Source organism: Myotis lucifugus, unplaced genomic scaffold, assembly GCF_000147115.1.
Source record: "Myotis lucifugus unplaced genomic scaffold, Myoluc2.0 scaffold_251, whole genome shotgun sequence".
In the NCBI taxonomy this organism is placed as follows: domain Eukaryota; kingdom Metazoa; phylum Chordata; class Mammalia; order Chiroptera; family Vespertilionidae; genus Myotis; species Myotis lucifugus.
Window position 1 is genome coordinate 890,221 of NW_005871299.1, and position 17,380 is coordinate 907,600.

A 17,380-nucleotide genomic window follows, 5' to 3' on the forward strand; every position below is an offset into this window, starting at 1 on the left:
TTTAAAAGTAAGCCTGATTTTTCCCGAGGAACATATGAGACAATCTTCCTGCAAATTTCAAGCACAACCGAGTTGCTTCCCAAATTGGCCATTTGCACTCCAGGGCTAAAGCTGAAAGTGTACAGAATTGCCTGAGTAATTCAATTGCAGCAGAATCAATGCAAGTGTGAATGCTGCCCTGGTCAAAGGTTGGCCCTTGGGCTGAAACTTAAATCAATTTGGGGTAAGCTAAGTTTGATTACATTTTCAGTGATGAAGCTTTCAAAAGCAATGTTGAGCTTGCCTATTCAGAAACTGCTTAGTTCTATACCAATCCACACTCCTGGTTAGAGAACCATCTACCTATCTGTTTTGGTAATAGTTAAGTCCTGGAGTTGAGGAAAAATGAGAGAAAGAAAGAAAAACAAAGGACATAATTCAGAAAGCAGAATATAAATAGCAGACAAGAGTCTGTCTCTAATAGTATGTGAGTCAGTGTGGTTTTTGTCTTTTGAAAAAAATATATAATGATGACAAGAATAAGAGGGGCAAAGGAATCAGGGAGTATGCTAACAAGGAAAAGAAAGGTAAATCATAGATGGGAGATGATTATGATAGGAATATGTGTCAGTCTAAGGATATTTTGGCATATAAGACCCATGCTTTCAGGTGCTGCTGGCAGGAGGGATATTGGGGAAATACAGGTGGTTCTGAAGTATGAAGCGAAATGGGTGTAACAAAGGATGTCAAACATGGACTCCAACAAGCAGTATGCTAGCTTGAGAGAAATAAACCCTTTCAATTTATCTTTTTCCAGCAGAGTCAAGCCTGCAGGGTTGTGCAACCAAAGCTTATGCAAGTCTTCTTAAAATGTATTTACTCAGTTAAATAGTTTGATTATAGATATTATCTACATTTGGGTAAGCATATCATTATACCATAAACTACAGGTCTCCCAAGATGTTATGATTTACTTTTGGAGAAAATATAAATTTCCCTACAGGTTCAACCACTAGTTCTTAAAACATTAGGCTATCATCCCGCCAGTTTTAGGAAAATATGTTGTTATATCTTGAGTCATGAAGTACTTTAGAAACCCAGTGATTCCTTATAATTGGACAGAGTAGTACTCTAATGGTTCTTTGACAAGAAAGATGATCGGCCTCACTAATTAGGCTGCTCCACATGTGCACTAATTGGATTGATTAAAAAATTAAAGAAAATAAACAGAAGAGCATGTGACTGTCTAGTAACACTTTTTAGAGCTGAGTAGCCTAAGTTACCTCTTTTTCTTAAAACTGCTGGGAGAGAAAGCTTGTAAAAAAAGGACAGAATTAGAAATATCCAACCTACTAAACATGTCTGGCCATGCCATAGGTGAAATAGCATTTCTATGCAAGCACATCTTGCTTGACTTATTCAAATCTTACTTAAGTATATATTGGGCAGATATCTAATTTGCATCTCTGGAGAGAAATCTCCAATGAATTATATTTATAAGTAAGGAAATCGAGTCCATGCTGAATGGACACATTCAATAAGGACATGGCATTTTCAGCCCCTTCCCCAGCAGCTTTATGGCTACTAAAATGGAATTTACAGCGTTTTAGAGAAAGCATGGCCCACGAAAATATCATTGCTTTCACAATTAATTCTTTCTATTATTTTTCTTAAATCTGAAACATCAACACAGGAAAAAAAAGCCAATTTCACTTTATTTTTTTCTTTTGGTGATGTTCTCTATTAATTATGCTTGACATTGCCCAAGGAGAAATGGGAAGTTTTATAATAATGCCACTTAGTACTTTGTTATAACCAGTATATTCACACATATTCTTGAATTTTATAATAGGGGCTGCATTTCCATTTTTTTAGAAAAAGAATCACAGCACAGAAGTGGAGGTGGGAGAGTAGATCAGCCCTTATCATCTGATCAAACTATTAGATCAAACTTCAAATCTAGTCACAGCTGCAGAGAAAGCATTGCATGATGGGTAAATATTCAAGAGAATTCTTAGAAATAATGGAAGGGAATCTCTCAGAGGACCTCTAATACGCTCTGTCAGAGTAAAGGCTGAGAAAGGCACTATTAAAGTAGATGATGGTAATTTTTTTTTGCTAGAAATATTGGCATATTTTTATTCGTTCAATGTCTTAATAGGCACAGCTCCCATTTTATAGGGTCATGTTTGGACCTAGTTGGTTATAGGGTTAGAGCTTTGTGAAATAAAACAGCAAGCACAAAGGTCTATTCCAGTGCTTTTTCATAGGTTTTTGGGCTACAGAATTGAAACTGTGAACATGAAGGAAATTTCCCTGAAGAGTAAAAATCTTTGCAGAGATGACATGATTAGGCCAGCGGTGCTATTGAGCTAAACTTCATGGAAACTCACCGCAGAGCAAAACACATAAAAATACAATTCTTTCTGTCAATAAAAAATAATTTCGAGTTCAACAACAAAAATGTACAGAAGGGAAAAATATTGGCAGCATTTCTACTTTGCTAAGGAGTAAATATAACTGTTTTGAATAACAATCAATAAATACTATTTTGAAACATATATAGATTTCTTAGAACTTAAAGCATTAGAGCTGAAAGAGAACTTGGAGATTAGTTATTCTCCTGACTTCATTTTATAGATGAGGAGACTGAGACCAGAGAGTTAAGTATTCCTACAAGTAAAGGCCAGAACTTAAATAGTCTGACTCTTAAGCTAGGGCTCCCAATAAATTTTTGTGGTTAAATTTGAAACTCCTTTAGCTTTTGCTATATCTTCTTGGTACCTAATTCCCACACGGCTGCTACATTTCAAGGCTGATCAATGACAGCGGCAAATACCAAAGCTCCCCTCTCTCTTTGGCATTTACTGACCCTTTGTCAGCTATGGGGACGTATGTACAGTCTTAGTAGCTGGAGGATACAGCTGTCAAATTGCCTTTTAACCTGAGAGAAACACATTAGTAGAGTAATTAATCTTGTACAACCTTCTCCATCAACCTGACTACTTTTTTTCATCATTGCAAGCGATTGCTTATGTGCACGGCTGATTTAATGAATAATTCTAATAAAAAAGACAATAATCATGGTGATATACATAAGTGCATTAATAAATGAATCAAAGAACCGGTGCTGTTCTGGGATGCTCAGTGAGATACAGTTACACAGTTATTGAGGTGTGTAGATCTGGGCGTCTCTTGGCTTACCCTTCAATGTTTGGATTATACATAACAGAGAGGAAAGGAAAGGAAACTAACATTTAATGAGCACTTCCTTTGAAGTAGGCACTCTATCTTAGTCAGCTTATATATCCTACCTCATTTAATCGTCACAAAAATCCTATAAAATAAGGTTTCCCCCTCTTATTTTATGGGTGAGATGACTGAAGCTTAAAGATTGGGATTGAGAAAACTGGCAACATCCTACAATGTGGGATTGCAGTTTCAAATCAGATCTGTTTGATTCCAAAGCTTTTAGTGGTTGGCTGTACAATGGAAAGAACACTGGAAGTAGAAAAATCTAAGTTACATTCTAGCCCTAGGTCTGCTGTGACAATGTACAGCTTTGAGTTCTGATTCACCTTCTTTGGACCTAAGTTCCCTCACCTACAAAGAGAAATCTAGACCAGCAATTTTAAAACCTAACTTTCTGGAATACTATAACTTTTTGACAGGGCCTAGGGTTACTGTATCATTTGATACAGAAGGCAAAAGAGGGGATTTTCCAGGTTTACCTCCAAATCAACCAAAGTAACCTCAATTTTATATTTGTTGTATAAAAAGGCTTGCATTAAGTTTTATTTGGAGAAAGAAAGGAATTCATTGATTTAAAAAGTTTGAAAAAAGATTGACTAGGCAATATCTGACTTACTCTAGCTATAAGGTTATGACAATTGACATGGGTAACTATATCTCTGTTAGTATTTGTATTTGGTTTTCACTGGTGGCAATTTGGCGAGCTGGGGCAGCACAGGTTCCAACAGTTATTCTGTTTCAAACTGTTGGGTTATTTGCGAATGGCACTGAAAGACCATTTTGTGTCTGGCTTCTCAAGAACACAGCTCTAGATTTAAGGTTGGGAGGGAAAAAAATCCTCTATTTTTTTTTTTGCTCATAGTCCATTTCAGCAAATTTGCTTGCATCCAATAATCAGTCTGTATTTCTGTTTAGTAGAGTGCAATTCCATTGGCAGATTTAGATATATCAAAATCTACCTACAACTGCAAACCTGATTTTTGTCAAATATTTTTTACTAAGACATCCACAAAAGGCTTCACATTAACATAAAGCTGTGAGGATAAAACAAGTTGCCTCACACAGCATGCTGTCTTCAACAATCATCAATTCTAAATTTATTACTGCCTCTTTCAACCAAAACCCAATCTCTTTTAAGTTGCAAGACGAGAGATCAATTTCAATCTAAAACATGAATCATTCAGATTTGTGGTATCACCTTTCACATGGAATCAAGGTTCATTATAATAGTCAAAAATAACAGAGAGCCATACAATTGCTAAGTGGCATGTGGGACATTTGCAGCAAGCAGAGAGATGAAATATTACTTACAAGGGCACAGCTGGTTCCATATTCAACAAATCAGTCAAAAAATAACATTTGCCTGCATCAGTCAGATCTAAACAGGGAAAAATGGTTATGCTATCCACATTCTCACTTTCTCCAATAGCCTCTTCCATTTTCCTTTCAGATATAAGCTACTGAGATATATATCAAAGAGGAGGTGTTCATCAAATTAGAAATATTTTCTAACATGAGAGGAGATTTTCTAGAAAGTTATATAGCACTGATTCTATAAAGCATTTAAAATTGGAACATCATTATCATCTCCACAGGGTTGCCAAGGTAAGGAAAAGACAGTTTGGGTGGATCCTTTGGATATTTTATATGTAATATTTCTTAGGCAAATGTTTTACTATATGAATAAACGTGTGTGCGCACGTGTGTGTGTATGCGCATGCTTGTGTGTGTGTGCGCACGCGCGCGCGCCTGTGTGCATTAGAACTTATCTTCCAGCAAAAGACTTGATACCACACTTTTGGGAACACATTAAATGGGGTGGGGGTGGCATCCACACATTGTATTAGTATTATTGTTATCTATTTTGAACTGTAAACGCTCTGCTAATATTAAAGCTTGAATTGTCCCAAATATTTTCTTATATTAGGTTTCAGGAGAAGGTTGTATTAAACTAAGTTATGTACATTTTAAGCGCTTGGTTTATGTAGCTATGATCTCCTCCTCCTTAACTAATTCTTTTTCCTTTTCCTTTTAGATTGAGTCTTTTAATACATGTTCTATAAAAAAATCTGTTCTTTTGTGAAACTGGGAAATGAAGCATATATCAAATGTCTTACTTATACTAGTAGATGTTACTTTTATTGGTTATTAAATTACTGATCAAAAGATGGTGTACATTTGATTAACTGGACCCATAGATGGCAGGATGGGACCATGCAGTTCACATTCTTTAAGGAGAAGACTTAGAGGAATCATCCCTTTCAGTTGCTCAGGTTCAGGAAGCAAAAAACACAGTTGAAAATAATAATAACATAACAAATAATTATGAACCCCAATTTTTACTTAACAAAAATATTGTCCATGAACAATTGGCACACTGTCATCATTGCTAATTTTGTTAAAGCACTTGCTCCCTGAAGCTGATCTACAGATGATTTAAGTGACTGCAGAATATTTTCATCCTCTCTTTCTCTCTCACACACACACATGCACATACATGCACACACACACAAATACTTTTTAAATGCAGACATATTTCAGAAATTTCTGGATAGACAATCTAAAAGATGAAGGATCCATTGTATACTAGCTTTCCTATAGTTTTTTTCATGATCCAGTTTGTTTTCCCCTTACTTGATAAAGTATATACTCTACCTGAAGTAATTATATAGATGAAATTACTAACTTCTGTACTTGGAACTACAGTCCCTCTTATAATTACAGTCTAAGGCCTGCAGGCCATGGAAGGCAAAGGCATTGAATCATATTAAATCAAAGCCTTTCTTCTTTACCTGGGATCAAAGAAGCATGTGAGAAAAGAGGCAAACTGGAATGAGGGAGGCTTGTGAAGCAGCAAGAAGCATGGCAAGTATAGTTCACCAAAGACTGACATATTTGCATCTTTGTAGGCTAGAGACATATTGACAGACACACAGCAATTTGGCCTTAAGAAACCCAAATCAGACCAGCTGCTGAGGCATCAAGGCAAATCATCAGCCTGTGTTCTTCCTTTCATAGCTTAGCCTACAGAAGGAGAAGCTTACTGAAGTGTTTCTGTTTCCTCATCAACTTATTTAACCTTAATCCATAGCAATGTGGCATCAAATCCCAGTTTTCTATAGAAACTGGTCTGGTGAAGATCACCAGTAACTGCCAGTTGTCAGAGACAGTGGCTTCTTTTCAGACTTTCTCTGACCTGATGTAGCATCATCACTGTTGACCTCCCCTCCTCTTGAGCTGGCCTCCTGCCATGGCTTCCACAGTACTGATCCTCCTCTGGTATCTCCACTGACACATGCTTCTGTAGGATGCTTTTCTTCCACTGCACACTCCTCCATGCTCCTGATGTTGATTTTGCTTGGATTTTGGTCCTTGCTTATCTTTTCACTCAACTAAAGCTATGCAAGTTTTAAAGCTATGCAAGTTTTAAGCACTTGGTAGTCTCATAACTGAAACTACCACCTCTCTTGTGATAACTTCCTAATCATCTCCATTCTGGACTTCATATCCAGCTACCTACTGAACATCACTTCCAACTGATATGTCTAAAATTGAACTTATTTCTCTTCTTTCAATCTCTACCTTCTTCCCGGATCTAAAAGTGCTAATTTTCCTATCGTTTTCTATTCTGGTTAATGCCATCCAAACTAACTGTTGGGAGTTACCAAGGTTCCTACAACTGCCAGCTATTCTCTCCAGATTTGGAACTTATCTAGAGTCCTACAATTCCCTTTCTAGTCTCTATTCACTCACTCCTCTCTCCTAATTATCTCTTAACTCTCTCATTCCTGCTACTCTTTCTGTGCAATTATCTCCTTTTGCCTTTATTATTGTAAATCTATAGCTTTCCACACTGCCTAAGAACATCTTTCAGAAACAAAATCTGTTTATATCCATTTTTCACTCTCCAAAACCAGAAGGATAAAGTCCAAATTCCTTCCTGTCCTAATTCCACCACCTTGTCAAGCCCAATCTCACAACAATCTCTTCTTCCACATTTCACTCTAATCATATGTCTTCAAATTATTTCATACTGCAATGTCAGAGCTGTTCCATATGAGATAATTTCTCTCTCTCTCTCTCTCTCTCTCTCTCTCTCTCTCTCTCTCTCTCAATACGATTCCAACACCCAGGCTCAACCCAAGCACATCCTTAATTCAAAGATCATCTCCTTTATACCTTGCCCTGAGTCATTGAGACTGACTTGATCATTCTCTTATTGTGCTCATAATTGTTGTTGAATAAATTCTGTGGAGTTCTGCCTCTAAAAATAAGACAGTGATGACTAAAATGGAATTTGAGCTACAGCTTAGTCATAATGCATGTAGTGATATTACCTGCTCTAGAGGACATTGCTTTGATGATGTTGGAGACTGAATTATCAGCTTCTTCTCTACACTACTACAATACCATTGACTAGATTGCATTAGTTTTCTATGTTCTTGTCCCCATTCTATCATGTGTCTAAGAACTCTTTGAGGATGGGATTCCAGGTCTATTAATATTTTATTTCCAATATCTAGCATTTAGCACAATGTTTTGAACATTATAAACAGTCAATATGCATATTTGAAGAATGAATGTTGCTATTGAATGAATTGTCTGAGCCTGAATAGAACAATTGTTTCAATTCTGCATTTACTCTTTGAATTTTTTAAATGTCTGAACTTCTATGCTGCAAACATCATATTAATCTGGAATTAGTGCCACAAAGTCTGTTTTGTGCACTGAGAAAAAATAGCTTTTATAAATTAAAGAATAGCACTTTAAATTATTAAAGAAAACTTGATAAAAGCTACAAGATGAACAAACATAATTACATGTTTATTCTTTCAAAGGGTATGTTGCAAATGACACAATTTACCTCTTACTCCACTGATGGTTTTACATTCATAGTGATGGTGAAATGTAGGAGTGAAAAGCTTGGGCTCCAAAGCCAGACTGTCAGGATTCAAGTGTTTGCTTTGGCTTTATTATTTATTAACTTATTAAGCATTTGACTTTGGCCAAGCTTTTAATCTCTCTTTATCTTAGTTTCTTCATCTGTAAGAGGGGAATTATAAAATTTATCTTTTTAGGTTGTATGTGAATTAAATGAACAAGTTTATATGAAGAGATTAGAGTAGGATCTGGTCCATAGTGAGCTAACAATAAGTGCTGTGACATGATTTTGTATATCTAAATGCACATTCTACAGCTAAAACCCAGTTCATTAATTTATTCATTATCCTTTCAATCACTTACTCAACGTTGAATTTATTTATTCATTAAAGATTTGCTGATTGCCTGTTAAATATTAGGCACTGTATTGATTATATGAAATATAAAATATTAGATATGACCCTGTCTTCTCAACAAACGTAATTTGGTAAAAAGATGAAAATACATAAAAATAATTACTGTACACAGGAATGCAATAAGATCTTTAGATGAAGTTGTACAAGAGTATTATATATGAATATTTTTTTCAGACTTCAAGGGCTATGTTCATAATTATAGACAATGTGGATTGCATATTATGTCTTTAATCACAAGTAAAACAAATTGTGTTAGTACTTCATAGCACCTCTAAAACAGGAAGCCGGTGGCAAAGAGAGAGTGAGATCATTGAAGTCCATCCCAAAGATACCATGTTTAGAAGCCTTTTGAGCAGAGCTTCACTTCCAGATGATTGTACTAAGGTCCCCAGAGTGAAATAAACACTTAAATAAGTGTCATTTGTTTCTAATTTGTGGCATTCATGAATGCTTCAATTTTGAATATCAGAATGTGACTTAGAAGTTTAAATAGCAAAAGCTTAACATATTATTAAGTCTTAAATTTTCTTTACTTTGCCTTTCTAATTCAGTTATTCTTGCAGATTCTTGAATATTTAAACCATTTAAAATATTAATAGCATATCGAAGAAATACCAATATTTACATTAATTTGGAATTCACAGTACTCTATAATATTTTCAGTGCTTTATATTATTCATAATTACACTAAATAAAGCATCCTCATGGAAGGAACTCCAGCAAGTATAAATGCCTATTGCATGACAAGCAATACTTTTCTTTCAGAGTGGAGATAATAAAAATATTAAGTAATAATATTAAGTAATATTAACCTAGAAAAACAAATGAGGTAATATTTGAAAAGTGTATATAGAACAAATAATTTTCGAATGACTTTTTTTATTAACAGCAAACTGACACATATATAGTATATATATTATTTAACATCAGAGGTTTTTAAATCATGGTAATTCAAAGTTTACAAATCATAAAACTTCTTATTATAGTAAATTTTAAGTAGTAGGACTATTATATATCCCATCCTCATTTCTCCAAAATGGAAATGATCATGTCTGTGATTAACTAAAAATATTTGCATTTTTCAGAGACAGTTTAGGATTATAGGATGATAGCATAAATATACACATCAGGTTTTAGTAAAAATATAAGAGATAAGGATGATTCAGCTAACTGTGGAACTGAAAATACAGTGAATTCTCTGTCATCTCCTTTTAACATTTTGAGAAACACACCATTTCCAAATCAGGAATATCTAAGGGTTACAACATTTTGTTGTTGATTCAGCTACTAAAAAGCACTAAAATGAATTGCAGGAGGAAACATTACATTAGGTTGCAGACCCCTCAACTCATCCTTGTGTTGGCTCTTCTGTTTTCATTTCTAGCCCTTAGGAACTAAGATATATACTTTATTATATATATTAGTGAAACCTTAAGTTGTATTCTAACATACACTTTTGAGTAAAAATGTTCTCTTTATAGATAAAATATTTTGTATGTCATCATTTACTTACAATTTCATTGTGTTTATGGAATGTGAAATTCTTACTATTTCAAGATGAGTATCTAAAGAACATCAACCAAGAAGAGTACATTCAACCCAAATTAATCCATGTTTCAAGATAATATAACACATTTTAAAAAACAAAAAACAAAGAAAATCTCACTAAACTAAATATCTTTAGTCAGGAGACATTTTTCAGTGGATCTTATTATATATGCTTTTTCCCCCCTTTTCTCATCTCTAAGACATTTTTCTAAGCACATGTAGACTTCTATAGAGATTATAAAATTCTCAAGCACCCATATTATTTTGGGGCCAAGTTACTCTGTGTAAGAAATGTATCACATCAAGCTGAGTTCTAAAATGAACATACTCTTTTACGTTTTATCTCTACTGATAGATAGAAGCCAAGAGGCCCATGGGGGCATTTTGGCAACACTGTGACTTACGGTTGAGAGGCAGGCTCGCATTGGTTGTGCCTAGCTTGTTGGCAGCCACACAAGTGTAGTTCCCGAAGTGCTCCTGTGTCACATTGGTAACGGTGAGAATGGATCTTGTGCTAAAATTTTGAATGATAATTCCTTGTTGGCCATTGAAGAGCCTAGAAGACAAAATAAACTATAGGTAAGTATGTATTATAAGTATCATTTTCATTTTTATTTTAGATGGGGTTGTAATGGCAACCCATAGACAGTTTTGACCACATTGATATATAGCGTGATAATGTTGAATTATATTTTCCTTTTATTAATAGATATTGGACAGAAGAGGCTGTATGACAACTGTAGACTGTTCTTATGGGATTATTTGCACTATTTAACAAACTGAGCTTAGATATGCATGACTGATTTATACATTGTTTTGTATTTTAGAAAATTAAACATACCAAAACAATGGCATCTTATCTGTTAAAGTCAAGAAAAAGTAGAAAAAAATACAATAAATAGTCCATTAAAAGCACAAACTGATAGTTTCTAAGTAAACTGGTTGGAATATGTCTAGACCAGTGGTTCTCAACCTTCCTAATGCCACGACCCTTTAATACAGTTCCGCATGTTGTGGTGACCCCCAATTTCATTGTTACAAATTGAACATAATTAAAGCATAGTGATTAATCACAAATACAATATATAATTATGTATGTGTTTTCTGATGGTCTTAGGCGACCCCTGTGAAAGGGTCGTTTGACCCCTAAAGGGGTTGCGACCCACAGGTTGAGAACCGCTGGTCTAGACCAGTGGTCGGCAAACTGCGGCTCAGCAAACCGTGGCTCGCGAGCCACATGCGGCTCTTTGGTCTCTTCAGTGTGGCTCTTCCACAAAATACCGACTTCTGCGCATAAGCCACGAAGTTTCAATCGCACTGTATGTGCATGCCCACACGTGGTATTTTGGGGAAGAGCCACACTGAAGGGGCCAAAGAGCCGCATGTGGCTCGTGAGCCGCGGTTTGCCGACCACTGGTCTAGACCATTTCAGGTGATATTATTGAGTAACTCCCATTAAAGTTTAACCTACACCTGAGATAAGGTGATTCCAGGGTCAACACCATTTTACTGTTGCCATGTACAATGAGACAGAGGTATAGTACTGAAGATAGTATTTAAAGTTGAATCTCATCTCTGCCACATTTTAGGAATCCTATATAATAAAAGGGTAATATGCAAATTGACTCTAGCAGCAGAACGACCAGAACGACCGCTGGACCAGTCACTATGAGGCGCACTGACCACCTCCTGGTCCCTTTCCCCAGCCGGCAGGCTCCAATCGCCTGATGGCCACCTGCTGCAGGGACAGAGACGGCGAGTGGGCGGGAATGGCCAACCTCTCGGTCCCTTCCCCTGGCCTTCAGGCACTGATCACCCGATGGCACAGGGAACCCAGGGTGGGTGGCGGCAGGGTGTGGGGCTAGCTGGGGGCAGCTAGGGAAGATGGCCCTGATCGCAGGCCAGGCCTAGGGACCATATCCACACACGAATTTCGTGCGCCAGGCCTCTAGTATGCTTATAACAGTCCTTTATCTTTTCTGGGCCTTAACATAGATTCAGTTTTTCCAGATTGCACCTGGACTACCCATTAATCTCTCTCCAGACTACCAGCAGAGGCTCTCATTCTCTCACTCTGGCTGGTATAGCTTCATTGTTCTCACTGCTTGCTATGCCCAGACCTGCTTCACTCTTTTCCTGAATCTAAACTCAATGCTCATCATCTTCTTTTATCTCTGCCATCTAGAGCCTTTCCTCCTCATTTAGGTCTGATCTAGTCCCATCTCCTTTTCTCTGATGCACCTTAAATGAATCTCCTCTCTTTCACTCTGCATGTATCTTACCAAATGGTTGTGGCATTTATAAAGCAAAAACCACATTCTTGAATTGTTTTTTCTAGCAATTTCTATGCACACAGGTCTTTTCAACCCAAATAAATTCAGATTCCTCACAAAGCACAGCCTTATGGACATACTTTATATTTGAATCCTACATTGCACTTAATAGTGGTATCCTCAGTAACAAATAGTTCAGAGTCAATGGAGTCTGGGTGATGTCCCAACACCACAGGGACTGGTAAGCTTCTTTCAGTGCCCCTTCAGGAAATTCTCTCTCTCATTATGAATTCTGCTGTAAGGAGGATGCCAATCAGATAATAACTTCTCCTCAACTAGCCCCTCTGTTTATTGTGAAAAAAGATGTGCTGATCACAATATGGGCTATGTAGGCTCATGTTAGTTTTACCTCTTAATGTGTTTAAGTTTTAGCACTAAATATTTCTTTAATTTTAAAGATGCTAATAAATGGCATTCCTCTGAGAGTCTAGATTGAAATTCTTTGCATTATGTTATGTGACTTGCATCTGAATTTAGATAAAATACACTGCAGTTATATGCAGATTAAAATAAGCAGCCATCCTTGATTCTCTGGGAATTACTTATAGTTCATGTACTAGCTGGATTTGAATTATCTAAAACTCAAACTTTAATCAGATTAATAGAGCTTTTCGTTGAAAAAAATATTAAAAAACTTTAAATTGAGCAATAGACCTAATGATCTCAAACTCCGACACAAGAAATTAGGGCATAACAGCCTGGCTGGTGTGGTTCAGGGTTTGAGCGTGGACTTAGGAACCCAGAGGTCACTGGTTTGATTCCCTGTCAGGGCACATGCCTGGGCTGCAGGCTCAATTCCCAGAAAGGGCATGCAGAAACATCGGCTGATCAATGTTTCTCTCGTGATGTTTCTCTCTCTCTCTCTCTCTCTCTCTCTCTCTCTCTCTCTCTCTCTCCCTTCCTCTCTCTCTAAAATAAATAAAAGTGTATTTACAAAAACTAGGGCATAACATATTAAGACTATGGCAGCTTTTACTCCTCTGTCTCATATTGTAAATCTATCAAAATGTATGGTAAATTCAGTGATATTGCATATTTTTCTGCATCACATTAATAACTTTGCCTTTAATGAATTAGCTTATGTCCTATGTTAAAAAATTACAGTTTCATTGTTTTTAAGAACATAAGCATTATAGCTCAAATCAATTTGTTCATAATTATGCTATGGACTTATTTTACAGAGAACTTAGCAACTCCCTAGACTACTAAACCCCATTGTGCCCCATCTACCAAACCAAGATTAATTTTGTTGCTAGATACTTGAGAAAAAGTCAGTGTCTTCACTTGGCTAGACTCTAGGGAGAAAATCTCAAGGGGATATTGAGATTCAATATTCCCTTGAGTTACTTCAAGGCACTGTGGGCTTATGTTCCTTATGGCTATCTTTCTAAGCTGGCTTGTAGTTCTCTGTCCTTTAATGTTGCAAAGCCACAGATGTTGCTAAATCATGCATCACATCCATGTTCTGAATGTCTAGGCCCATTTTTGACTTCTGCCAGCAGTGCACATCAGTGCTCCAACCCTTGCTGCTCAGATCAGTCTGGCAGGTGATTATGGCCAATAAAAAAGAAAAGGATCTTCCCTGGGGTTGTTTCTTCCCTAGGGGAAGCCAGCTCTCTGAGATTACTGGAGAATCCAAGGCTTCCTTTCTTCTGTAGTTGGAAGTTTCAGAAGTGCTGACTCCTCAAGCATCACTTCAGAACCTATCTTTGCCTGGTGGATGGCTGCGGCAGCCTTGGCAAAGCTGACCTTGAGGGAGAGTGACTTCTGAGATGGAGTGGATCTCTTAAGAGTATATCTCTGTGATTTTCTTGCAGGTATCCTGGGGGTAATAAAGAACTTTCTCAGCTATATCAATTCTGAAAATAGTAATTAAAATGCTACAAAGATGAGTTCTGCGCTGTGATTAGGGCCTGGGCTGGGCAACACATGTTCTTTGAAGATTTTTGAAGGCCCTTGAGAAGATCAAAGCTGAAGATAAGAATCAGGTATATTAACAAGTGTTTACAACAGAGGGCATTTTAATCACAAGGGAGATCCTGTTAAGATGAACACATCTATTCTCAGTTACTGCATATAAAAATTTGAGCCACACCAGGAAGACCTATCAATATGGCTCTAATGTAATTTTACTCCTTGATAAAAAAACAAATAATAAAAGAGTTCTTTAATTGATGGTACTTATTTTTTCTTTAGGAAACAGATTTAGTTTAATATGGTCTGATATAATTATATTATCTGTAAAGAGAATCATTCTTTTTTATCAGTAAAAACATATATTTTTCAAATTGAATTGTTATTATGTGTTAAAGAAAATTCTTGATCAGTTTGAAGCATGTATATATGAGCCTGTTCACAGATGATCCCGGCCCCATAGATTTTTCATATCCATTTCAGACTTGTTTGAAAGCAGACTTCCTTGCATCGGTGATGTGAAATCTGAAGTGGCAACTCAAGAAATTGTTTATAATATATCTTTCAATAAAACCAGAGAACTAAATTCAGAATATTGCCTTATTTGGAGTTGTGTATCTCTTTTCCCTAAACACTTAATTCTTTCAAGTTCTAAGGGAACCATTTTTGTGTTGACTTAGATTATAGAATGAGACATTTTTTTCTCATAGTCCTCCTTCCCCCAAAAGAGAGAGTAACTAATTTTGCTGGGTTAGGGGTTAAATATGGCATTCCTTCCCTTTAGCAATAGATCAGCAGCATATGGTGCTTTCTTAGAAATGTGTGGCCATTGCCGAAACCGGTTTGGCTCAGTGGATAGAGCGTTGGCCTGTGGACTGAAAGGTCCCAGGTTCGATTCCAGTCAAGGGCATGTACCTGGATTGCGGGCACATCCCCAGTAGGAGGTGTGCAGGAGGCAGCTGATCGATGTTTCTCTTTCATCGATGTTTCTAACTCTCTATCTCTCTCCCTTCCTCTCTGTAAAAAATCAATAAAATATATTTAAAAAAAAAAGAAATGTGTGGCCATCTTTATTTTTTCACATTTTTACCATTCAATGGATCTCATGGCTATAAGATTCTTCTATTACTATGGTCTCCTACCCTCAGTCACCAATAGGAGTTTGTGCCACTATAACCTGAATGTTTGTGTCTCCCCAAATTCATATGTTGAAATCCTAATCCCTAAAGGTGATGGTAGTAGGTGGGGTCTTTGAGAGGTGCTTAAAAGGGATTAGTGTTTTATAAAAGAGGCTTCAGAGGGATCCCCAGCCCCTTCCGCAACGTAAGGATACAACAGGAAGTTTGCGACCCAGAAGAGGACAGTCACCAGATATGCTGACACCTAAATGCAGACTTCCAGCTTCCAGAACTGTGAGATAATTTTCTGCTGTTTCTAAGCTACCCAGTCTGTGGTATTTTGTTATAGCAGCAGAAATGGACTAAAACACATACTGAGGACCGTTGACCTTGTTCTTATTCCTCTGCTTTGTGCTAATAAATGCCCCAAATCTATGAACTGCAGGATATTAGCTTTGCCAGAAGATGCTGCCAACTTATCAGTGACGCAGCCTTACCAACTAACTAGTCCTGAATTAGGGCAGCCTCTTATAGTTTCATTAGAGGCCCAGTGCATGAAATTTGTGCATGGGTAGGGTCCCTAGGCCTGGCCAGCAATCAGGGACGATTGGGGCCTTCCAGCTGCTGGCCAGGTCCTTCCGTTGTTCCGTACCATGCCCTGGTGGTCAGTGCATGTCATAGCAAGTGATCGAACTCCCGGTCTCCTGGTCGAACTCCCAAGGGGACACTTTGCATATTAGTAGCTATATATATATATATATATATATATATGTGCGTGTCAGGGAAGTATGGTAATAACTAGCAATACTTATATTTCTGACTCATGAAATGTTCAAAATCTTTACAATCATCACTTTCACTCAGTCTGTAGCTACCTAGGCCGGCCAAGAGAGCACACAGCAACACCACAGAACAAACCTGACCACATAGCCATTGGTACTGATTGCTAAGATTGTGAAAATAAATGGACCAACTTACACCAGACCTCATCCATTTTATTTTTATAAATTCAGCCTCACTACACATTTTGAGGCTTTTATTTATTATCTGCCTTTCCATGTCCGCAGTAACAATAAATATTTCTAGAGATCTAACTTTCAGGTGCAAATAGTCACAGAAAAGCTCCATTGCTAATATAAGAAACATATACGAGAGTATCAGATGACAATATTTATAATATTAAAATAACTTGGAATAGGAGTGGTAGAGATGTTCTCAAATAATGGTAGAACTTTCATAAGACTTCATTTATAAGGGAGTAAGATAATATATTATGTTATATAACTGAATAAGATCAATACAGTCTTATTAATTGATCTTTGGGTATTAGCATAGCATAGATGAAAGAAAGTTCTTAAATCATACAAGTCATTTTTACAGAAAGAAATGTAACTTCCTGCAATGGAGTGTATATTTGCAGCACTCAAGAGGTGGTATGAGCTAAAGATATAATTCAAACAAGGAAATTTAGAAAAAGTCATGGGTAATGGTGAGGCAGGTTAGAAAAAAAAAAAAAAGGAAAATTCCTTGGCAAGTGGAATGCCAGAACAGCTGAGCAGTTAACAGCCAGCTAATAAATCACAAGACTCTATCCTACTCTCTATCCAAAGATATCTAAGAGCAGGTAGTTTAAATCACCTTAGTCAGGGTGGTAGATAATTAAAAATAAACCAACACAGTTATAGTCAGATTAATCCAAGAGAGAGATGAAACTAACCAATGTGCTCATTTTAATATTAAATGACATAATGAATATTCTGTTGATACCCTCCCCTGGGATCTTCCCTAAAATCCCCACCTATAGAAAATAGATAAAACCCCCAGGACAAAGGACCCCAGCAAGTGCTCTTTGACCATGTCCTTGCTCCCCTTTCCTCAGACATGCAATTTGCTTCTTCTATCCTAAGCTCTGAGGGTCTGCATGAGACTTGCACCCAGA

The 17,380-nt window shown here is 36.9% G+C and overlaps 1 protein-coding gene across 2 annotated transcripts in view; it reads right to left on the reverse strand.

Moving 5' to 3' along the window:
- Positions 1 to 17,380, reverse strand: part of NEGR1 (neuronal growth regulator 1) — an 840,835-nt gene that overhangs the window by 167,071 nt on the left and 656,384 nt on the right. For both annotated transcript variants that reach the window (XM_006098886.3, XM_023762561.1), the window contains one exon: positions 10,481 to 10,632. In XM_006098886.3, coding sequence (XP_006098948.1) covers positions 10,481 to 10,632 — 152 coding nt within the window. The remainder of the gene's footprint in view (positions 1 to 10,480; positions 10,633 to 17,380) is intronic.